The sequence below is a fragment of the Lepus europaeus genome, chromosome X, assembly GCF_033115175.1.
Source record: "Lepus europaeus isolate LE1 chromosome X, mLepTim1.pri, whole genome shotgun sequence".
NCBI lineage: Eukaryota > Metazoa > Chordata > Mammalia > Lagomorpha > Leporidae > Lepus > Lepus europaeus.
The window spans coordinates 81,238,573-81,264,311 of record NC_084850.1 but is presented as its reverse complement, the minus strand read 5'-3'; the positions used below and the strand labels follow the sequence as shown (position 1 = coordinate 81,264,311).

Genomic DNA, 25,739 nt, shown 5'->3' with positions numbered 1-25,739 from the left:
TTTTAAAGCACTAGAAATTTTTAAAGATGTCTTTCACTTACATTAGCAATGAAAAATAACCCTCATCAACATGTAAACTCAGCATCAGTTACTCTATGGGCTCTAATAAGCTTAGAATCCCTTGGTATTCTGCTACCTGAACATCTTCTAAGGTAAAGAAACTTCACCCACTTGAAAAACTTACAGTATTCCGCATTATCAGACACAAATTACCAGGATAAATTTAAGTGTCAACAAGCTGCCATTACATTTATAAAAGCTTTCTGAAAATGTTACTCTAGTTGGCACTGATCTCAAGGGATTCAGACAGATTTCTCCAGGGACAGAAAAACATTGAGACTTCTCTGCATTTCCAGTAGCAGAAACATACTTTCCTGCCAGTATTTAGGAAAATATAAAAAAGGAAATTATTTGGGAAATGTAAAATATGCAGTACAAATTGGGAAATGCTCCAAGGGTTTGCACATTTTTCCTAGCTATATGCAGAAGTGTTTGTTTAATCTTACCTTTGTAGCATCTAATAACTCTCTTGAATTGCCTTTTCCCAATCTCTGCCATGTGGTATTTCTTAATGACTCTGGGATCTGCTGAAGAGAAAAAAGTGGAGAGGGGAATTTTAGAGTGGACAGTTAATACAGACAATTTCTTTTATTCATATACACATACATTAAATTAAAACAATACCCATTGTTAGAGAGATGATTATGTCTTTAATACATACCTTTCAAGTATAAAGTAAATGATATTACTCATCAAAAATGTCAGCTTTATAGGGCCAGTGCTGTGGCATAGTGGGTTAGGCTGCTGCCTGCAGTGCTGGCATCCCATATGGGCGCGCCGGTTCAAGTCCTGCACCCCATGGGAGACCAGGAGAAGCACCTGGCTCCTGCCATCGGATCAGCGCAGTGCGCCGGTCGCAGTGTGCCGGCCGCGGCGGCCATTGGAGGGTGAACCAATGGCAAAGGAAGACCTTTCTCTCTGTCTCTCTCTCTCTCACTATCCACTCTGCCTGTCAAAAAAAAAAAATGGACATACATCTCTTTGAAAAGCACCATCAATTTATTGAGGAAAATTAGCTTCTTAGGTCAAACTCTTCTGAAAGGCAAGTTAACACTAAGGCTTTCGCTAAGCAATAAATGGGTTGTATATTTGGACTCATGTCTCAATATAAATATAATAGTACATAGGGGCCAGCACCGTAGCTCACTTGGTTAATCCTCCGCCTGTGGCACTGGCATCCCATATGGGCGCTGGGTTCTAGTCCCAGTTGCTCCTCTTCTAGTCCAGCTCTCTGCTGTGGCCTAGGAGAGCAGTGGAGGATGGCCCAAGTGTTTGGGCTCCTGCACCCGCATGGGAGACCAGGAAGAAGCACCTGGTTCCTGGCTTCGGATCAGTGCAGCGCCGGCCATAGCAGCCATTTGGGGAGTGAACCAATGGAAGGAAGACCTTTCTGTCTCTCACTGTCTATAACTTTACCTGTCAAATAAAAAAAAATAATGATACATTACAAAGTATCAAAAACCAAATCAATCAAAAACTGCCCTCCATACATAAAAAGGCAACCAAATTATTGAGAAAATTATTTTTTCTAAAATGTGGTTTCTGATTATGTATATTTATAAATATATATGCCATCCTCTGATTTATGAAAATTTCAAAAATACTAATCACTGTGTGCACACTGTCTTGCTGAACCCAACCTCTCACACCATTTCATGCACGCCCAAATATCTTCACCACAGGCTATTCACTGTCAACAATGCCTTCTAGTGTTTAACTCCACTGTTTTCCTCACTATCTTTCTCCATGTGCGGACCCCATGTAAGTTTCAAAACCTGATTTTCCTGTTTTTCACAAGCCCCTAGTTCAAGTAACTGCACACTGAAGCAAGATTACACTCATGTTTGCATATGTATGTAAAGTTTAAATTCTTTCTCTTTCACAACTTGTCCAATTATCTCAAGTAAATGACTATCAATCTTTGTTGATGATATGTATACCAGCAAAAACATACATTCTAGGGCTGGTGTTATGGTCAGCAGGTTAAGTCTGTGATACCAGCATCTCATGAACACCTTTTTGAGTACTACCTGCTCCACTTCTGATCCAGCTTCCTGCTAATGCACCTGGGAAGCAGCAGAGGATGGTTCAAGTATTTGGGTCCTTGACACTATGTGGGAGACCCTGATGGTGTACCAGGCCCCTGGCTTCGGTCTAACCCAGCCCAGGTCATTGTGGCCATTTTGGAAGTAAGGCATTGGATGGAAGACCTCTCTCTGTCTCTCTCTGTAACTCTGCCTTTCATATAAACAAATCTTTTCAAAAATTTAAGCAATAAAAACATACATTCTGAAGTGATGTGCAAAATAAAGACAACTACCACTAAATCTAAGCCTTTGAAAGTAACCCATAAAACTCCTTCAAAATTTTTATGTAGCTCTTTATTCTTCTCTAATCAGACTAGTTTTTTTCCTCAAGCATCAGTATTAAATGTAACTTTTTAAGTTTTATTTATTCATTTAATTGAAAGGCAGAGTGACAAAGTGTGAGAAACAGACATGGAGGTCTTCTATCTGCTGGTTCACTCCCCAAATGCCTGTAACAGCCAGAGCTGGGCTAGCCCAAAGCCATGAGCCAGAAACTCCATCTCGGTCTCCTATGTAGGTGGCAGGAACCAAAGTAATTGGGCAATCATGTGCTGCCTCTCAGGTACATTAGCAGGAAGCTGCGTCAGAAGTGGAGGCAGGACTCAATCCCAGACACTCTGATATGGGATGTAAGTGTTCCAAGCAGTGGCTTAACCTGCCACAATGTCCACCCCCAAGGTAGATAATTTTTAAATATTCATATTTAAATTGAACTTTGAGTTCTAAAACAGCATTATTAAATTATCAAATATCTCAGGTATATAAAAAACTCATAAAACAATATGAACACATGTGTACTCACTTCTCATCCTAAGACATAACATAAAACTCTCCTAGAATATAATCTCTCTATTCCACAGAAATAATGCACACTGATTGCTAAAAACATCTCTCACTGCAGACATAAAATTTCAGTCACATAATGGGTTAACAACTTTTAAGGGCTAGTCCTAGAACCCTATCACTATTTATAATATGTTTCTGTGGAAAAATGTTGAGTCTTAAACAGTCTTACAAAAATTTCTGAAATATAATTCATTCGTAAATTAGAGATTAGATCTACTTTTAAAATCTCCAGCAAAGGGTTTATAGCAAAATATCTTTCATTTACACACTCAGGTGGACAATAGGAGAACACAAGATTATGAATTCTATGAAACTTGATTTGAAAATTAGAGTTGAATTAGATGTTCTCTAACATTCATTCCAACACTGAAATTCTACAACTCCTATGGAATGAAAAGGTGGTTGTTAATAATTGGATTTTTAAAAACTTAACTGATAACTCACTTCTTTGATAAATCTAGCATCTGAATTTATTTATAACATCATCCCCCCAGTGACAAACACAGCAATCAACTGTATATTACTCTACATACTAGACATGACTAATGTGCACAGATACTGAACAAATCCAGTTTACTGAAAATGACAATTTGCCAGTCCATTGCAGGAGGCGGGTAAGTTAGAATGTTTATACTGAAAAGTCACATTTGTTTTACCCAAAAAAGAATGAACTTTTTGGAGAACCAAAGTTAAATAATTTTTGACCTGCAAGCGTAATAATATATGCTCTCAGTATTCTTCAGCAGTATTTCTTCACCAATCACTAAACACATTTATCTTCAGTAGACAGTTGCATGGGCATAATGCCTTGCTAAATGTGTCAACATTTAGTAAAGATTTATAAAATGAGTATCAACATTAAAACCATCTATCTAGCAGACAGAACCATTTCCATGTAATAAGACCAACACCCAAGCGAGGATGCTAAAAAAAAAAAAAATGAAACTTATTCACATTGCAACTGCATTCGCCTTTTAAGGTAAAAATTCGATCTTGATCAAAACTAATCTTACTAATAAATTTATTTAGCAATTACTATTGATTGCATCCTTTTAAATAATAGTTAACTTTGAGAATTCAACTTATGTGCAGTGTCCAACAACCAAAGAATTTCCTATAAAGAGATTAAAAAACAATTTATAAAACCCATCAGGGATTCTGGAGTCAATTATATATTCTGGATTCATAAAGCTTTAGGAGGAAAACTGTACAGCTACTATCTATGATGCATGGAATACTTAATAGCAACAAATAATAGTCATGCGTGAACAGTTATCATCTGATCATGAATCATCTGTGATCAAAACCTGAAACATTTAAAATTAAGCTCTCAATACATTCTTAAAGAGAAACTGCTGAGATTTAAAATTACATTTGACCTACTTTAACAGTATAACAATGTGACATAAATTTTGATTTTCTTCCTAATTACCTAGAACCTAGCTATGAGGGTAGGGATGGGGGGAGAAAAAGGGAGAGGGAAAGGAAAGAATGGCAGACTTCTTAGATTTTATAATTATATTTCCTAGCCAAATACTGAAGGATAAAGGATTTCCTTTATTGTGTCAGGTATTCAATAAATGCTTATTGAATGAATGGATAATTGGCAGTAGAGAATAAAGATTTTGGACTTCACCTGAGGCTTCATTCATTAGGCCACAAAATCATCTGAACTCTTATCACTATAAAACTTCAGAACAGAGACTGGCAAACTGTTTCTGTAAAGGGCCAGATAGTATGTTTTTATGTTTCAGAAGAATATTAACCAAAGGAAAGCTATGTTTAAGAAGATGATAAGTAGTAGGTTAAGCCTCTACCTTCGGCACTGGCATCCCATTTAGGGCACTGGATCATGTCCCAGCTGCTCCACTACAGAGCCAGCTCTCTGCAAATGGCCTGAGGAAGCAGCAGAGGACGGCCCAGGTGTTTGGTTCCCCACACCCACATGGGAGACCCGGAAGAAGCTCCTGGCTCAGATCAGCGCAGCTCTAGCTGTTGAGGTCAACCAGTGGATGGAAAACTTCTCTGTCTCTCCCTCTCTAACTCTGCCTCTCAAATAAATAAATACATCTTTTAAAAAGAAAAAGAAAAGGGGCATGTGTTTGGCCTAGCAGTTAATATGCTTGCAACCCACATTGGAGTACCCGGGTTATATTTCCTGCTCCACTCCAGATTCCTACTAGTGGGCACCCTAGGAGGAAGCAGGTGATGACTCATATGGTTGGGTCTCTGCTACCCACATGGAAAACCTAGATTGAGTTCCAGATTCCAAATACCAGCCTGGCCTAGCCTCAGCCTTTGTGGGCATTTGGGGAATAAATCAATGAATGGAAGTTTTCTATCTCTGTTTCAAAATAAGTAAATTTCTAAAGAATATAATATAAAAGTATAATACATAAACTAGCCGCTTTCCCAATCTCTATTCTAATATGCCATTTCTCCAATAGTATTAATTATACAGTGTTTTCATGCTATTATCACACTGCTTTGATCACTATAGCTTTGTGACATAATTAGAAAGCAGGAAGTGTGGTGTTTCCCAATTTTGTTCCTCTCTCTTCAAGACAGCATTGGCTATTTGGGGGTCTTTTACAGTTCCATATGGATTTTAGGATTTTCTTTTCTGTTTCTGTGGAAAATGCCATTGGAACTTTGGTAGTAATTGTATTGACTTTTATATACTGCTTTGAATAGTAAGAAAATTTTGGTAATATAATTCTTCTAATCCATGAACACGGGATATCTTTCCATTTATTTGTATCTTCTTCCATTTCTTTCATCAGTATTTTATACTTTTCAGTGTATGACTATTTTACTGTCTTGGTTTAATTTATCTCTAGGTAGTTTTTTTCAAATTCTATGACAAATGGGACTGTTATTCTTGAGTTCCTTTTTTAGACAGTATCTTAGGATTTACAGGTATAGTGTCTATCACAACTACTCAATTCTGTCATTGTAGCACAAATGCAACCATAGACAATATAAGTATGGCTGTATTCCAATAAAACTTTATGGATAATGAAATTCAAATATCAGATAATTGTCATCTATCATAAAATAGTCTTCTGTTTGTTTTTCCAACCTTTTTTTTAAAAGGTTTATTTCATTTATTTGAAAGAGTTACAGAGAGGGGTAGAGACAGAGAAAGCAGTCTTCCATCCACTGGTTCACTCCCCAGATGGCTGCAATGGCTGGAGCTGCACCGATCCGAAGCCAGGAGCCAGGAGCTTCTTCCGGGTATTCCACGTGGGTGCAGGGGCCCAAGGACTTGAGCCATCTTCTACTGCTTTCCCAGGCCATAGCAGAGAGCTGGATAGGAAGTGGAGCAGCCGGGACTAGAACCGGCACCCATATGGGATGCCACCGCGTCAGGCCAGGGCTTTAACCTGCTGCGCTACAGTGCTGGCCCCTGTGTTTTTTTTTTTTTTTTTCAAACAAAACAGCACAGAGGACTTGCAAAAATAGGTGGTACACTGGCTTTGGCCTAAGGACCATGATTACTCTAGGCAATTTCTAAAATTTCTTCACCCTCCCCAAGTATTTTGAGAAGAAAGTACCCTCAACAAAAAACAAAACAAAACAAAACAAACAAAACAAAACACCCACACCCACTTAAACCAAAAACATGCACAAAATTCCCCTTTTCTTCCAATAGTGTTCCTTGTATTTATCAAATTTTCACACCTCTGGGGGAATAACACCAGAAGCAAAGCATATTTAATAGATAGCACATCAACTCCATGCTTAGGTAACTTCTGTGAAGTAAATTTTCTTGTTCCCATTCACATAAAAAGCACATTGATCATGATGTTGTTATCATGAAACTTGGTCACTGCTTCCTAAGTTTTAGCTGAGTAGTCTGAGATTCCATGCTGCTTGCTAAGAGTAACAAAGAATTACAAAATATTTGCCAAATTTAGGGCAAAAGAAACCAATGATGGAATATTAAAAGTTAAGAAAAACCTTCAGAATCAACTCCTTTTAAATCATGAAATTAGGGGACAAATAAATAACTATCATATGAAGAGTGAAATTAAGAAAGAATACATTTTAGATCCATTTAATACTGAATTTAATACTGAATTATTTATTACTGAATTTATACTGAATTTAATACTGAATTATTTCAACGGGCTGATTTATTAGAACCCAAGAACTTTAGATAAATGGTATGAATCTCTTAGTACTTCTATGATTCCTTAGTCCTATTGTATTTATGCACAGAATAGAGACGTTATCACACATTTCACACTGCAGCTGGAATGCTGAGATAATGTGAAAGAAGTCAGGAAGTGGAATTGGACCTATTTTCTGCTACTTCACAGTTTCAACTTTCAGTAATTTAATAGTCTTGCTCTTTGTGTTTACTAATGTGGACTTGCAAAAGAACCCTCAAGCATATTTCTTAACTCTCAGTTCCATAGCTGGACAATTTGAATCATTAGTAGAACTGTCACTTTGTTGAGTTATATTTTTCTATAAATGCTCATTTTTATTTTGTTGCTTTTCATGGATATGTCAGATTGTCACTGATGACTAAATTACGTGGAAAATCACCCTAAATTCATAGAATTTATGAGCAGTCCAGCAAAGTCTATTGAAAAGTGTTCCCTTGGCAGGAAATGGGTGGCACAGGCTGCTCAAAACACAGATGTAGATGAACAGAATACTGATATAAATACAAATCCAACCTCAGGACAAACAAATGATACCTAATAAGTTCCTGCTTAGCACTAAATGGTAAATGCATATTTAAAAAGGTGTGTGCGTGGGTTGGGGGACAGACCAGATTGTGGCCTATCAGTTAAGATACCTGCATCCCACATCAGAGTTTAGGTTTGATTTTTGGCTTTGCTCCAGATTCCAGCTTCCTGCTAATGTGGACTCTGGGAATCAGCAAGTGATGTCTCATGAAGTTGGGTTCCTGTCACCTACATGAGATGTGACTGAGTTCCTGGCTCCTAGCTTCAGCCCAGCCCAGTCCTGACCATTGCAGGCATCTGGGGAGTGAATCAGCAAATGAGATTTGTTGGTCTACCCCAGTGTCTATGCCTCACAAATAAAGAAAAAAAGATGCTTAAGATGGTATTTGGTTTGTGAGTTTTAAATATCTTTTTGCTTATCCATATCTAGTCTTTTTCTAGAATGCTGAAAGTTAATTTCTACTCCAGAAGTAGGTAAACATAGATATTCGGGGCAACTTGAAATAGCAATCTGTCAGTCCCCTCAACATGGGTGGTTGTCTTCTATCTCCTCTTTTTTTTTTTTTTAAGTAAATCGTTAAGACAAAATGGTTTTAAGAATGGATCATACAGCAAATCCAACTGTGTGCTATATCTAAATAAAAAGATTTGGAATGTTTGAGAATTAAATATACTCCCGGGAAATACAAACATAAAGAAAGTAGGGATAGATATGTTAATATTACATAATGTAAAATTCAATACAAAGATCACAAAATGAGGAAAGAAGGGTATATTATTATGTATCCTTGCTACCTCTTTCTTATTTTCTCTTTTTATATCCTCATTGATTTTTCTTCTGCCTATGTTTTAATTGTTAGTTTAGTTCTGCTAATGGCACTCAAGCCTGAGAAGGTTGCTAACCCCTATTCCATTATCGCCTTGTGTTCTAACTGAACAGACACACATGATACAGAATGCAACTGCATATTTTTGATAACACCATTACTGTCCAAACCAACTGAATAAACTCCTCAATAAAAAAAATAAAGTGAAGGGGACTTTTTTATGTGTGTATAAAGAACTATTTATTTTTAACAAAGCAGATGTAAAAAACGCCACAGCTCAGCTTTGGGCTACTTCACTTGCATGTGACTCTGCACCGCCCCTTGTTTTGGGAGCAGGGTGCATAGAGCTGACTGCCCTCTGAAACTAGCCAATGTCTGCAACTGCAGAGTAAGCTTCCCAGGGACACATGCTGGGGCCCCCTCCTATGGACACTTAGCAAATCTCCTGTGTTCCCACTCACCATTCAGCTAGGCCCCGTATATGTGTTCTCCACTCTGCCCTGAGGCCTCCTGGCTGACCCTAAACACAGCTTTCCAAGAGCCAATGAGAATATTTGGGACCAAGATCCCTGCCAAATACAAATTAGAGAAAAAAACGAGGGCACATTTCTTTCTCCCTGACCACCCTGATCGGTGCCCTGTAACAAGCCAAGAGAGGGTGGGCACCATTTTGGACAAACATAACAGCTGTGCCGGCTTAAGTCCTCACGTCTAACAACCAGCTGAGCACAGATGCCTGAGTCTGGCTGGCAGAACTGACAGAGGGCTGGATGCTCATGACTGCGGGAGGCTTGTGTGTCAGGACTATGAAAACACTGTACTGTGGCTGCGTGGCAGGGTGTGCCTGGGACTTTGAGCAGTCATTGTGGGTGGCTCCACACATTCCAAGATCCTTGATTTCCTGGTGAGGGTCACTGCTGTGGGATCTGTGCCCACACCAAGGACTACATGGATCATTTATGTGGTTCTTGTAACAGTGTGGATGAATATCATATCCACTAGGGCTAGCGCCCTTGGAGGAGAGGAGATGAGTGTGAGACTATGCCAACAGAGCTAATCAAACCTCCCCTATGATAAAAAATTTAAAAAGAGATTTACCATGCCCAACTTGGGTGTCACCATGGATACTCCCCTCACCCTGGAGCATTAAAGAGAGCTCTCTGGCCATATCCAGCACACACCTCTGGGTAGTAGTCACTGAAACAACAGACACTCTACTAAGCCACAGAAGCATAGTCCAAAAACAAAAGCCATTACGGGGGAGGGGGGGACAATAAGTATCTTTACAAATGCCTAAAAAATAAACGCAGCAATCCAAGAAACATGAATAAGGAAGACAACATGACACCCTCAAATGAACACAACAACACTTTAATACTAGAATGTGAAGATGAAGAAACTGAAGAAATGCTGGAAATGGAATTCAAAAAAAATGGATGGTAGTATTACTTAGAAGCAATCATTAATAAAGATCTTCCCAACAAAGAAGAGCCCTGAACCAATGGCTTCATTGCTGAATTCTACCATACACTTAAAGACCTAACTCCAATTCTTCTGAAGCTATTCAAAACAATTGAAATGGAAGGAATCCTCCCAAACTCCTCCTGTAAACCCAGGATTACCTTAATTCCTAAACCTGAAAAAGATACAATAAAGAGAACTACAGACCAATCTCCCTGATAAACATAGATGCAAAAATCCTCATCAAAATACTAGCTATTCGAATCTAACAACACATCAGAAAGATCAATAACCCAGACCAAGAGGGATTTACCCATGGTATGCAGAAAGGGTCACATATTTGCAAATCAATGTGATACATCACATTAACAAACGGAAAAGCAAAAACCATATGATTATCTCAATAGATGCAGAGAAAGCATTTGATAAAATACACCTATCTTTTATGATGAAAACCTGAAGCAAATTGGGTACAGAAGGAACATTCCTCAACACAATCAAGGCACAAACCCATGGCCAGCATCCTACTGAATGGGGAAAAGTTGGAAGAATTCCCACTAAGACCCAGAACCAGACAAGGATGCCCACTCTCACCATTGCTATTCAATATATTCCTGGAACTTTTAGCCAGATCCATTTGGCAAGAAAAAAATCAAAGGTATATAAATTAGGAAGGAGGAAGTCAAACTATCCCTATTTGCAGATGACATAATTCTATATATAGGGGATCCAAAAGACTGCACTATTGGAACTCATAGAAGAGTTTGGTAAAGTGGCAGGGTATAAAATCAACACACAAAAATCAATAACCTTTGTATACACAGACAATGCCATGGCTGAGGAAGAACTTTTTTTTAAAGATTTATTTATTTGAAAGGCAGAGTTACAGAAAGGCAGAGGCAGAGAGAGAGACAGAGAGGTATTCCATTCACTTGTTCACTCCCCAGATTGCTGCCAATGGCCAGAGCTACACCAATCTGAGGCCAGGAGCCAGGAGCTTCTTCCAGGTCTCCCACATGAGTGCAGTGGAATCAGTATCATCAAAATGTCATACCACCAAAGCAATTACAGATTCAATGCTATCCCTGTCAAAATATCAGGGCATTCTTCTCAGATACATAAAAATAATACTGAAATTCATATGGAAACACAAGAGACCCCAAACAGCTAAAGCAATCTTCTATAACAAAAATAAAGCTGGAGGCATCACAATACCAGATTTCAAGACATACTACAGGGCAGTTATAATCAAAACAGCCTGGTACTGGCACAAAAACAGACATGTAGACCAATGGAGCAGAACAGAAATTACAAAAATCAACCCACACATCTACAACCAACTTACAAAGGAGCTAAAATCAATCCCTGGAGCATGGACAGTCTCTTCAACAAATGGTGCTGGGAAAACTAGAACTCCACATGCAGAAGTATGAAGCAAGACTCCTACCTTACTCCTTACACAAAAATACACCCAAAATGGATCAAGGACCTAAATTTATTACCTAATACCATCAAATTATTAGAGAACATTGGAGAAACCCTAAATGACACTGGCATAGGAAAAGAGTTCTTGTAAAAGACCCCAAAAGCACAGGTAATCAAAGCCAAAATTGATAAATGGATTACATAAAATTGAGAAGCTTCTGCAATGCAAAAGAAACACTCTGAAAAGTGATGAGGCAACTGACAGCATGGTAGAAATTATTTGCAAACTATGGAACTGATAAAAGATTAATAATCAGAATATACAAAGAGATCAAGAAACTCAGCAACAACAAAGCAAACGATCCAGTTAAGAAATGGGCAAAGGACTTGAACAGGCATTTTTCAAAAGAGGAAATCCAAATGGCCAACAGACACATGAAAAAAAATGCTCAGAATCACTAGCTGCCAGAGAAATCCAAATCAAAACCACAATGAGGTCTCACTTCACCCCCGTTAGAATGGCTTTTATACAGAATTCAACAAACAAATGATGGTGGGGATGTTGGAAAAAAGATACCCTAATCTACTGTCAGTGAGAATGTAAACTAGTACAGCCACTGTGGAATAGAGTTGGGGATACCTCATAAACCTGAATATAGACCTACCATATGACCCAGCCATCCCACTCCTGGGAATTTACCCATGGGAAATAAAATCAGCATATGAAAGAGTATCTGTACCCTCATGTTTATTGCAGCTCAATTCACAATAGCTACAACATGTAATCAACTCAAATGTCTGTCAATGAAGACTAGATAAAGAAATTATTGGATATATGCATCATGGAATACTACACAGCAGTAAAAATAAAATGAAAATCCATCAATTGCAACAAAATAGATGAACCTGGAAAACATCATACTTAGTGAAATAAGCCAGTCCCAAGATGACAAATACCATGTGTTCTCCCTGACCTGTGATAACTGATAGAGCACCTAAAAGGCAGTCTATAGAAGTGAATTTGACACTTTGAGATGCAAGGACTTTGAACAGCCCTTGTCTCAACTGTTGAAACAGGTTTTTTTTTCCTAATACTGTTGAACTCTTTACTTAGTATAGAGTTAATCTTACGTGTATAAAGTTAATTGAAAGTAGATCTTAGTAAAAAATAAGAATGAGAATAGGAAAGGGAGGAGGAAGAAGGGTGGGAGTGAGGGTAAGGTGGAAGAATCACCATGTTCCTAATGTTGTATTCATGAAATGCATGAAGTTTGAATACTTTAAATAAAAGGTCTCTGGGGCAAAAAATAAATTAGTAAAAAAAAAAATAAAAATAGGTTCTGACAGGATATGGAGAAATTGAACCTTCATATAAACAATAGTCCTCCCTTATCCACAAAGGATACATCCAGTCCCCCAACCTTGTGGATGCCTGAAATCACTGGCAGTCTGAACCCTATACAAATGGGTATCATGATTTGTTTTTACCATAGATCTCAATAAGTTCAGCATAAAACCTTTTCTTTCTTTATTAAGAACTTTCACTTTTCCACTTAAAGGAAGCACCACATAGCTTCTCTTTTGCATATCTGAAACTGCTAGCACTACTCCTCTTGTGCTTTGGGACTATTGAGTAAAATAAAGGTTACTTGAGCACAAATACTACAGTACCATGGTAGTCAATCTGACAACTCAGATGACTACTAAGTGACGAATGGACAGGTAGCAACAGTGTAGATATGCTAGACAAAGGGATGATTTACATCCCAGGCTAAATGAGCACAAAGGCATGAGATTTCATCATTCTATCCAGAATGATGCACAATTTAAAACTTAGGAACTGTTTACTTCTGGAATTTTCTATTTAAAACTCTTATACTGTGGTTTGCTTTGTGTAACTGAACCTGCAGAAACCAAAACCAAGCGGGCAGGGTTGTGGCACAGTAGGTTAAGCTGCCATGTGTGATGTTGGCTTCCTATATCAGAGTGCCAGGCCAAGTCCCAGCTGCTCCACTTGTGATCCAGCTTCCAGCTAATGTACCTGGGAAAGCAGAAGATGATCCAAGCACTTGGGCCCCAGATTGGGATAGAGTTCCTGGATCCTGGCTTTGGCCTGGCCCAGACCCGGCTTTTGAGGTCATTTGAACTAACAGATGTAAAACCTCAATCTGTGTTTCTCCCTCTCTTTCAGTTGTTCTTTCAAATAAAAATACATCTCTAATAAAAAAACACAAAATCACAGATATGACAAGACTACTGTATGTACATACAAAGTCCAGCAGAAAAGTACATAGTCTGCAGCTGTTATGCACATACGTACATATATGTGTATACACATATATATACATATACACATACAGAAAATTAAGCTTGGCAACCATGTTATACACATCCCCATTTAGTGAGTTTTGTTTTAGTTTTGGTTGCTTTACAATTTCTTTCAAGTCTTAATAAAAACTCTTTTAAGGATTTTTCCAAACTAGATATTAGTATTAGAGGGAATAAAGGGATGCCTTCTCTATCACTTCACAGCTATTACAAGTAACTTGAGATACAGGGCAGCTTTTTAATGGTCTGTATTCCTTCCCATGAGTCATAGTTGTTCCCAAGCCAAAGTATATCTCAGAATCCTCTAAGAGTTTTAAAACTATCCCAGACTTACTGAACAAGAATTATCAGGGATGTGATATAGGGATCTGAAACTATTTTTTAAAGACCTTAAGATAATTCTGATGCAGTTAGCCCAGCACCTAAGCATAGGCTCACATTTGTGAACCACTTGTATACCACAGAAGATTAATCTTCCTAAAACAATCCTTAAAACCCTTAGTTCTCCTGCTCCCTACTAACTCCAATACCCTTTGAATAGTATGCAAGTTCTTTGCTGACTTGACATCAAGTAATCTTTTCAGTCATATCTCCCCCAATTCTATTTTGTGAACTTATCACTTCATTCAAACTGATACACAGTTGGCTCTCTGTAGCTCTGGGTTCCCAATCATGGATTCAACCAACTATGGATCAAAAATATTGGGAAAAAACTGCATCTGAACTGAACATGTAAAGGCTTTCATTTCTTGGCATTATTCCCTAAATGATACAGCATAACAACTATTTACATAGCACTTATATTATATTAGGTATTATAAGTCATCTAGAGATTATTCAAATTATATGGGAAGATGTCCATAGGTTATATGAAAATACACTATACCATTTTAGATAAAGGACTTAGGTATTGACATTTAGGTATCCAAGGGGGTCCTGGAACTAATCTCATAGACACAAAGGAACCACTATGTTTACTACCTTCCAACACACTGTATTTTTGCTGACATCAGTTCTGTTGCCTAAAATATCTTTCCTCTTTATCTGAATCCAACTCATCCCACAAAATCTCACTCAAAATTCTACCTCCTTTCCAAATGTTTTCTACACCACTTTCTTCTCCAAAACAAAAGTAATTCCTCCTTCTCCAAGTATCTGTTTACATAGCTCATTGATGAATTAATCATGTAATTTAATTTCTTCTATGGTTCTAAACCAGGGGAGAGGAAGCTTTTCTCTACCAAGGGCCATATGGATATTGATAACATCATTCGAGGGCCATGCAAAATTGTCAACTTGAAATCAGCCTACTTTACATTTACAGAATTTTGAGTCCTGCCTGAGGTTGGCTTGACAGGGCCAGACCAACTGTTTTCAAGAGCCCTATACAGCCTGTGGTCTAGATGTCCCCCATCTCTGTAAACTGTTCTTTAATTCGTTTCATTTTTATTTAGGCTTAAGTGCATATTAAATGTTATCCACTAAGTCTGTTTACTCAATTAGGACAGGTAGCATGCCTGATACTTTTTTAGATCATATCAAATTTCATAATGCCTCATAGGAAATACTCATATAAATATTAAATATTAATTTAATTCATTTCCATCTGGAAGATCTCAGTTCTCACTTCTAAACATAAGTAGAATGAAAGGTTAGGCTAAGATAGGATTGTGAATGCAGTTAGGAGAAAATATTTCTTGCTTTCATGAAATCACATTTCTGGATGTGTTCTGATACCTTCTTTAAATTAAAGGCAGGATATGGAAAAGGATAAGAAAACGTATCTAGTCAAAAATAAAATCAGAATCAAAGCCAAAGTACTTCTCTCGTCCTCTCCTTTTCTATCAAGTTGCAATGTTCTTCATAATTTACCCATGAGCAATCAGAGTTGGGGAAAGAAGCAGAAACTATACCACCAAGATATAGTCTTACTAGGTAAAAAAGAATCTTTAACACTCATGTCCTCAGAATGCAGAAGGACATGCAAGAAGAGACAAGCTTAAGTCACCACTCACCAGCATGTTGGCATCTTTTAATTCTAAACCAAGTCACATGGGCAAAAAGCAGCTCAAGTTCTGGCAAATTGCTTCCTCAAGAAACTTAAAGGCTGCAGCAAAGGAGAAACAATAACTGGGCTCTTAAACTACATATTTACTGTAACATATGACAGGTCTTTCAAAAGTTCATGGAAAATGAATATTAAGAAAATACTATGCATGGATTTCAGTATTTTATACCAAAATAAATTTATCTTTTAATTTTTCTTCAAACATTCTGAAGTATCCTCATATTTTAGCATTACAAAAATAAAATTTGGATACATTGTAGAAAACTTGAAAAATACAGAGAAGAATGTTAAAAATAATAGCCACCCATTATCCTATCATGCAAAAATTTAAAAAAAATGTTTTTACATTTGGATGTGCTTTTTTCCAATTTTCTTGCATATCTTTTTTTCAAAAAATTACAAATCATTTGTCCTACTGAATTTTGTATACTGCTTTTACATCAAATATATCATATGCATTTTCTCTGACATTAAATATTTTTAGGAAACAGCATTTTAATGGCTGAATCATAATGTAAACATTCCCTTAGTGTTAGATATAAAAGATGCTTTCAACTTTTATCACTATAAATAATATGGTAAAGAATATCCTTGTATCAATTTATAAATTTCTATGTACTTTCCTTAGGATAGAGTCTTAGAAGTAGCAGTGTTAAACTTTTTTCTAACATTTCTGATAAATTCAAACTATCTGCCAAAAGTGCTATGCTAAACTTGCATTCCTAGGGCAGTACATCATAATCATTTCCCTACAGCACAAATGATTGTGTGCATGTGTGTGTTTTTACTAGTCAACAGAACTCACTAAAAATGTTTCACTGCTATTTGAATTCACTTCTTGTAACGTGAAGTTGAGCATTTTTCTTTTCTTTTTTTTTTTTAAAGTAACTAGTACATAACTTTTTTTACAGGATTATTTGAAAGGCAGAGTTATGGAGAGATAACTTACATCTGCTAGGTCACTCCCCAAATTGCTACAATGGCCAGGGCTGGGGCAGGCTGAAACCAGGAGCATGGAACTGCATCTGATGGCAGAGGTCCAGGCACTTGGGCTATCTTCCACTATTTTCCCAAGAACATTAGCAAGGGGCTGTATTGGAAGTGGAGCAGCCAGGACTGGCACGAGCACTCATGTGGGATGACAGCATCATAGGCAACGATTTAGCCTGCTGCACCACAACACCAGCCCCAATCATTTTTCAAATTTTTATTAACTATCCATCCAGTATTTCATTTTCACCCCTTTATCTCCCAATTGAGATTTGGTCTTCATTAAAAATTCATTTGTATAAGTTATTTATGTATCAAGGATATCAACTCTTTACTGGCCTCATGTTATAAACATTTATCTTTTTAATGTCACCTCTGACAAAGACATAAATACTTTTACATCATCAAATTTATTCATTTATTTGTTCCTTTGCTCTTATGCTTACAAAATCCATTCTCACTCTGGGAACAGATGAATGGTCATATCATTTCTGTTCAATGGTTTAAGGTTTAACTTGATGATATTTAATCATCATTCCATTCATTCACATTCATATCACAATAAGGGCTAACTTTTTTTTTCCTCTACTGCTATGAAATCTAAAGAATCTTTCCAACAGTAAATTTTTATTTAGGTCTGTTTCAACATTTGATATTTGGACTCCTTAACCACTCTATTCATATGCCAGCATCATACTGTTTATAATATAGTCTAATACTTGATAGAATAAAATTTTCCTTCTAAATACACCTGCATTACTCTTTCTGTCCAAAATATTTTTGGCTTGTCTCACCAGTTTATTCTTTTACAGAAGTTATTAAAATAATTTTGTCAAGGTCTCCTTAAAAAAAATCTTACAGGGATTTTGGGATCCCATTAAAACTGTAAGTTAATTTGGGAAACATCAACATCAGTATAATGTTATGTAATCAAGGATTTTTCTTCATTTATTCAAATTTTATTTTATGTACTGCAGTAAAGTCTTATAGCTCTAGTCATATGGGTCTTAAACATTCTTTATAAACTGTTAATGTGTATATGTACTGTTGGTATTATGAGAGATAATAAGATAATGAGATATAAGAGATAATGAGAAACTAAGGATATCTTCACAATGTATGAAAGTATGTATGGCCAGCGCCGTGGATCACTAGGCTAATCCTCCGCCTGTGGCGCCGGCACCCCAGGTTCTAGTCTGGGTCGGGGTGCCAGATTCTGCCCCAGTTGCCCCTCTTCCAGTCCAGCTCTCTGCTATGGCCCGGAAAGGTAGTGGAGGATAGCCCAAGTGCTAGGACCCTGCACCCACATGGGAGACCAGGAGGAAGCACCTGGCTCCTGGCTTCGGATCGGCGCAGTGCGCCAGCCATAGCAGCCATTTGTGGGGTGGTGAACCAACGGAAGGAAGACCTTTCTCTCTGTCTCTCTCTCTCTCATTGTCTAACTCTGCCTGTCAAAAAAAAGAAAGAAAAAGAAAGTATGTAGAACCTTTGTACTAGCCTGTATAATTATACACTTATAGATTAGAAGCTTATATGTAGAAATTTTCTCATATGTCATCTAAGAAAATCACCTTAGAAATCACCTTGTTTTTTAAAAAGACTATTTTATTTACTTGAATGGCAGAGTGACTGAGAGGGAAAGAAAGACAGATGACTGCAATGGCCAGCGCTGGGCCAGGCCTAAGCCAGGAGCCAGGAACGATATTTGGATCTCCTATGTGGGTGGCAGGGGCATAGTACTTGGGCCATCACCTACTGCTTTCCCAGGAGTGTTAGCAGGGAGCTGGACTGGAAGCAGAGCACCCAGGATTCAAACTGGCATTCTGGGGGCCGGCACTGTGACTCAGTAGGTTAATCCTTTGCCTGTGGTGCCGGCATCCCATATGGGCACCAGTTCTAGTCCTGGTTGCTCCTCTTCCAGTCCAGCTCTCTGCTGTGGCCTGGGAAAGCAGTGGAGGATGGCCCAAGTGCTTGGGCTCCTGAACCTGTGTGGGAGACCAGGAGGAGGCACCACGCTCCTGGCTTCGGGTCAGCACAGCTCTGTCCGTTACGGCCATTTGGGGAATGAACCAAAGGAAGGAAGACCTTTCTCTCTGTCTCTCTCTCATTGTGTGTAATTCTATCTATCAAATAAATAAAAAATAAAAAACTGGCACTCTGATACGGGATGCTGGCATCACAGGCAGCAGCTTAATCCACTGTGCTATAACACCAGCCCGATCTTAGGAACTTATTTTTTTTTAAAGATTTATTTACTTCAGAGAGAGAGAGAGAAAAAGAGAAAAAGAGAAAGAGAGAAAGAAAGAAAAAGAGAGAGAAAGAGATATCTTTCATCCACTGGTTCAAATCCCAAATGGCCACAATGGTGGCCAGAGTTGGACCTTTTAAAAAAAAAAGATTTTATTTCTTTATTTGAGAGGCAGAATTAGAGAGAGATGGAGAGACAGAGAGATAGGTCTTCCACCTGATGGTTCACTCCCCAGATGGCAGCATGGCCGGAGCTGTGCCAATCTGAAGCTGGGAGCCAGCCGCTTCTTCCGGGTCTCCTACATGGGTGCAGGGGCCCAAGTACTTGGGCCATCTTCCTCTGCTTTCCCAGGCACATTTAGCAGGAAGCTGGATTGGAAGTGGAGCAGCCAGGATTCAAATTGGCACCCATATGGGGTGCCAGCATCACAGGTGGCAGCTTTACCCATTATGCCAGAATGCCAGCCCCTGGAACTTTTTATGGATGCATTATATTCCTGGGGCCAGCCCATCCTTTGCCACTGTGGCAATCTGGCCATTTGGGAAGTAAACCAGTGGATAAAAGATCTCTTTCTCTGTCTCTCCCTCTCTGTATCTCTGCCTTTCAAATAAATAAATCTTTAAAAAAATGAAAAGAATACATTCTCCCCCAACTCCCACCCCTTGGCAACACTACTTCTAGAAATACTTAAAATACCTCATAGGTACATAAGAATAGATTGTTTTGATTCTAAGAGTGCTGGTTCCCTAACATGACCCAGAAGGCCCTGAACAATTAGGTCCCTACCTGTATCTCCAGCATTATCTTGTAGCACCTTACCCTGTTCTGTGTTCCCATACTCCCAATCATCACAGGGTTTCTGTACAAGTGTTTCCCTCTGTCCAGAACTCTCTCCTTTTTTCCTTGCCTAGTTAACTCCTACTCATGCTTCAGACCTTAACTCAGGCATCACTTTGGAAAGGCTTCAAGTCTCCATATTAGTGACTCTCATGCTGGTCTGCATCTCTTACACAGTACCTATCATCTTTCTTTTTTTAAAAAAAGATTTACTTATTTATTTGAAAGACAGGACTACAGAGAGAGGGAGAGACAGAGAGGTCTTCCATCTGTTAGTTCACTCCCCAAATGGCCTCAGTTGCTGGGGCTGGCCCAGGCTGAGACTAGGAGTCAGGAGCTACCTCTGGGTCTCCCATATGGGTGCAGGGGCCCAAGCACTTGAGCCATCCTCCACTGCTTTCCCAGGCACATTAGCAGGGAGCTCCATCAGAAAAGGAGCAGCCGAATCTCGAACCAGTGCCCATGTGAGATTCCGGTATTGCAGGCAGTAGCTTTACCCACTATTCCACAGTGCCAGCCCCAGCATCTATCATCTTCCTAATTGTGTGTTATAATTTTTATCATCATTTAAAGTCTGTATCCCCATCTACCCATCCATTTGGTCAATGAAAAGAAAGACAAAGTATGTTTCCCTCTGTGATTCGAACAGCCAACCTCACACTTCCTGGCATATAGGAAACCAGACCAGAAACACGGTTAAGGATGATCACTCTTACCACTTTTATTTAATGTCAAAATAATATTGGATGTCCTAGTCAGAGCAACTAGGCAAGAAAAATAAATCGAAAGCATTCAAATTATACAGGAAGGAGTAAAATTACCTGTCTACAAATGACACAATCTTACATGCAGAAGACCCTAAAGATTCTTCAAAAACAGTTAGAACTGACAAATATAGTAATGTTGCAGGATACAGAATCAATACACAAAAATAAATTGTTTCCATACACTAACAATGAACCTTACAAAAAGAAAAAAAAAGCTAAATTTCATTTACAATAGTATTTTAAAAATTAGAAATAAACATAACCAAGAAGTGGAAAGACTTGTAGATTGAAAATTATAGGGGCTGGCGCTGTGGGGTAGTAGGTTTAGCCGCCGCCTGCAGTGCCTGCATCCCATATGGGCGCCGGTTCAAGACCCAGCTGCTCCACTTCCGATCCAGCTCTCTGCTATGGCCTGGGACAGCAGTGGAAGATGGCGTAAGTCCTTGGGCCCCTGCACCCATGTGGGAGACTCGGAGGAAGCCCCTGGCTCCTGGCTTCAGATTGGCCAATAGGGAAGTGAACCAGAGGATGGAAGATCTCTCTCTCTCTGCCTCCCCTTCTCTCTCTGGTAACTCTTTCTAGTAAATAAATAAATTTTTAAGAAAAAAAAGAAAATTATAAAACACAGCCAAAAGAAATTTAAGATGACATAAATAAATGGAAAGATTTTCATGAACTGGAAGACCTTATATTGTTAAAATGTTCATTCAACCCATAGCAATCCACAGATTTAATGCAATCCCTATCAAAATACCATAGGCGGGGAAATGTTCATAAAATGGTGCAGTCTTATCTATGGTGTGATCTGCACCCTAGGCACCATCCTAGGCTCTAGCCCCTGCCGCCATGGCTAGAAGCCAGGTGACTCCATGGCCCAAGCACCGGTGTCAGCTCCACTCCCATTCTAATGGATTCACTGCTCCTACTTCAATGCCTGCCCCCTGCAAAGTTTTTTTTTTTTTTTTTTTTTGGACAGACAGAGTGGACAGTAGAGGGAGACAGAGAGAAAGGTCTTCCTTTTTGCCGTTGGTTCACCCTTCAATGGCTGCCGCGGTAAGCAAGCTGTGGCCGGTGCACCGTGCTGATCCGAAGCCAGGAGCCAGGTGCTTCTCCTGGTCTCCCATGGGGTGCAGGGCCCAAGCACTTGGGCCATCCTCCACTGCACTCCCTGGCCACAGCAGAGAGCTGGCCTGGAAGAGGGGCAACCGGGACAGGATCGGTGCCCCGACCGGGACTAGAACCTGGTGTGCCGGCGCCGCAAGGCGGAGGATTAGCCTACTGAGCCGCAGCGCCGCCCCCCCCCCCCCCGCAAAGTTTTAAGAGGACCTGTTCCTAAACATGTGGTTTCTCTTTCTCTCTCTCTCTCTCTGAACTCTCTCTTATGCTCTCCTTCTCCCTCTTTTCCTTCTTTGCCCCTTCCCTCTGGTCTGTCATGTTTCCCCACCAATATACCCTTTCCCTTAAAAAAGAAAAATTCCATTGGCACATTTTGCACAAACAGAAAAACAAATCCTAAATTTCATATGGAAGCGAAAGAGATTTCAAATAGCCAAAACAATCTTGAAAAAGAACAAAATCAAAAGCCTCACACTTCTGATTTCAAACATAATATGAAGCTACAGTAATCAAAACTGCATGGTACTGGCATAAATACATACACACCAATGGAACAGAACATAGAATCCCAAAATAATCTCTTATGCATATGGTGAAATTATATTTGATATGAATGCCAAGATCACACAGTAGGGAAAGGAGAGTTTCTTTAACAAATTGTGCTGCAAAAATGGAATTCTAACATGTAAAAGAATGAAGATAGCTTGCTTTTTTTTTTTTTTTTTTGGACAGGCAGAGTGGATAGTGAGAGAGAGAGACTGAGAGAAAGATCTTCCTTTTCCGTTGGTTCACCCCCCCAATGGCCGCTACGGCCAGCACGTTGCGGCCGGTGCACTGCGCTGATCCGAAGCCAGGAGCCAGCTGCTTCTCCTGGTCTCCCATGCGGGTGTAGGGCCCAAGCACTTGGGCCATCCTCCACTGCACTCCTGGGCCACAGCAGAGAGCTGGACTGGAAGAGGAGCAACCGGGACTAGAACCTGGTGCCCCGACGGGGACTAGAACCCAGGGTGCCGGCGCCACAGGTGGAGGATTAGCCTATTGAGCCATGGCGCCGGCCAGCCTACTTTTTAAAAAAAAAATTATCTTATTTGAAAGGCATAGTTACAGAGAGAGGTAGAGACAGAGAGAAAGGTCTTCCATCTGCTGGTTCACTTTTCAAATGGCCACAACAACTGAGGCTGGGCCAGGCCGAAGCCAGGAGCTAGGATTTTTCCAGTTCTCAGGCGCCCAAGGATTTGGGCCATCCTCCACTGATTTCCCAGTCACATTATCAGGGAGCTGGACCAGAAGTGGAGCATCCGGTACTTGAACCAGCGTCCATATGGGATGCTGGTGCTGCAGGCCGGGGCTTTAACTCACTGTGACACAGTGCCTGTCCCTGAAGATACTCTTACTTAACATCATATACACAAATTAACTATAAATGTATTAAAACCCAATGTAAAATATAAAACTATAAATTTCTAGAAGAAAACAAGGGATAAAACCTTTATAACATTGGATTTGGCGATTAATTTCTAGAATATTAGATGAAATGCACAGGCAACCAAAGTAAAAATGGGGCAGCACTGTATTGTAGTGAGTTAAGCCACCGCTTGGAGTACCCACACCCCATATCAAGTGCTGGTTCAAGTCATTGGCTACTTTGCTTCTAATTCAGTTTCCCGCTAATGTGCCTGAGAAGGCAGCAAGCACTTCAGTTCCTGCCATCCATGTGAAAGACCCTGATAGTTTCTGGATCCTGGCTACAGCTTGGATTAGCCACAGCTGTTGCAAGAATTTGAGGAGTGAAACAGCAGATGGATTATTTCTCTCTGTCTTTAACTGTCTCTCCCTCTGGGTTTCAAATAAATACATAAATAAATAAATCTTTTTAAAAATAAAAATAAACAAATGGGACTATATCAAACTTAAAAAATTCTTTTTTTTAAAGATGTATTTATTTGAAATTCAGAGTTACACAGAGAGGAGAGGCAGAGAGAGAGAGGTCTTCCATCCGATGGTTCACTCCCCAAATGGCCGCAGTGGCTGAAGCTGTAGTTCTAATATCCTCTCTCATTGATCTCACTTGAGTCATTATTACTTCCTTCTGCTAGCTTTAGATTTAGTTTGCTTTTGTTCTTCTAGTTGCTTAAGATGTAAAGTAAGCTTATGGATTTGAGATCTTTTTTCATTTTTATTGTAGGCATTTAGTGTTATATCTCTACCTATGAGCACTGCTTTTACTGCATCCCAAAAGTTTTGGTATATTAGTATTTTGGTTTGTTTTGGTTTTGGTTGTTCTTTTTACTGTGATTATATCTCCATAACATAAAATTTACTTCATTTAAAATTTTTAGTTTATTTGAGAGAAAGACAAAGAAAGCTCACAAATACTCGTTCACTCCCCAAATGCACACAATATCTAGGGGCTCGGCTGGGACTGAAGCCAGGAGGTGAGAAGTAATCCAGGTCTCAATTCTGGGTGGCAGGAATCCAACTACTTGAGCAATCACCTGCTGCCTCCCAGGCTCCTCATTGGCAGAAAGCTGGATTTGGGAACTAGAGCCAGGAATCAAACCGAGGCACTCCAATAAAGGATACAGGAATCTCATCCAGTGTCTAAACTACTAGGCCAAATGCCATTCCCCCACTTTATTTTTGTACTGTGCTGTGATTTAAGGATGTTTGCATTGTTATTCACTGCATCCTCACTTTCTTTACATCCAGAACTTTCTCATCTTCCCAAACTGACACCTTGTACCCATTAATCTCCACTATCTGTTTTCCCTAGCCCCTGGCAACCATCATACCACTTTCTGTTTTGATGAATTTGATGATTATAGGTACTTCGTGTAAATGGAATCATATAGTAGCTGTCTTTTTGTGGTTGGTATATGTCACTTAGCATAATGTCTTCAAAATTCATCTATGTTGTAGTTTGTGTCAACACTTCCTTTCTTTTTAAGGCCCAGTAATATTCCGTTATAGGCATATACACATTTTGTTTATCCTTTACTCTGTTGGTGGAACTCAGGTTTCTTCTGTATTTGACTATTGTGAACTATGAGCATGGTATATACAAATGTCTGTTTTACAGGCCGGCGCCGTGGCTTAACAGGCTAATCCTCCGCCTTGCGGCACCGGCACACCGGGTTCTAGTCCCGGTTGGGGCGCCGGATTCTATCCCAGTTGCCCCTCTTCCAGGCCAGCTCTCTGCTATGGCCCGGGAAGGCAGTGGAGGATGGCCCAAGTGCTTGGGCCCTGCACCCGCATGGGAGACCAGCAGAAGCACCTGGCTCCTGGCTTCGGATCAGCGAGATGCGCCAGCCGCAGTGGCCATTGGAGGGTGAACCAATGGCAAAAAGGAAGACCTTTCTCTCTGTCTCTCTCTCACTATCCACTCTGCCTGTCAAAAAGAAAAAAAAAGGTCTGTTTTACTTCTTGATTGCAATTATTTTGAGTAAATTGTAATCCTACTTTTAACTTTTTAGAACTACCATAATGTTTTCTACAACTATTGTACCAATATTTTGCTAGACTGACAAAACAAGACAGAAGATACAAATAATTAAAATCAGATGAAGGTGAGGACATTACTACCAACCACACAGAAATAACAAGGACAAACAATTATATGCCAACAAATTAGATAATCTAGATAAAAAGGATAAATTCAAACAAACACTCAAATTCAAATTACCAAACATGCCTGCACAAGAGATTGAATCACTAGTAAAACATCTCTCAACATAGGAAACTCCTGGATGAAACAGCCTTACTCCCAAACACTAAAAGTAACAGATCCTTCTCAAACTCCTCCAAAAAACAAAAAAGGAGGGGGTATTTCCTACCTTATTCTATCAGGCTGGCATTATCCAGATACCAAAGCCAGATAAAGACATTGGAAAAAAATTACACACTAATATCCATTATGAATATAGATGCAAATATCCTCAACAAAATATTAGCAAATTAAATCCAGAAGTACAATATA

At 39.3% G+C, this 25,739-nt stretch overlaps 1 protein-coding gene across 2 annotated transcripts in view; it reads right to left on the bottom strand.

Annotated features, from left to right (window-relative positions):
* The window catches only part of ABCB7 (ATP binding cassette subfamily B member 7), a 112,670-nt gene that overhangs the window by 57,295 nt on the left and 29,636 nt on the right, over nucleotides 1-25,739 (bottom strand). The window contains exon 2 of one of the 2 annotated variants that reach the window (XM_062182878.1): nucleotides 507-587. In XM_062182878.1, coding sequence (XP_062038862.1) covers nucleotides 507-587 — 81 coding nt within the window. The remainder of the gene's footprint in view (nucleotides 1-506; nucleotides 588-25,739) is intronic. The other variant, XM_062182879.1, reaches the window with a different exon arrangement.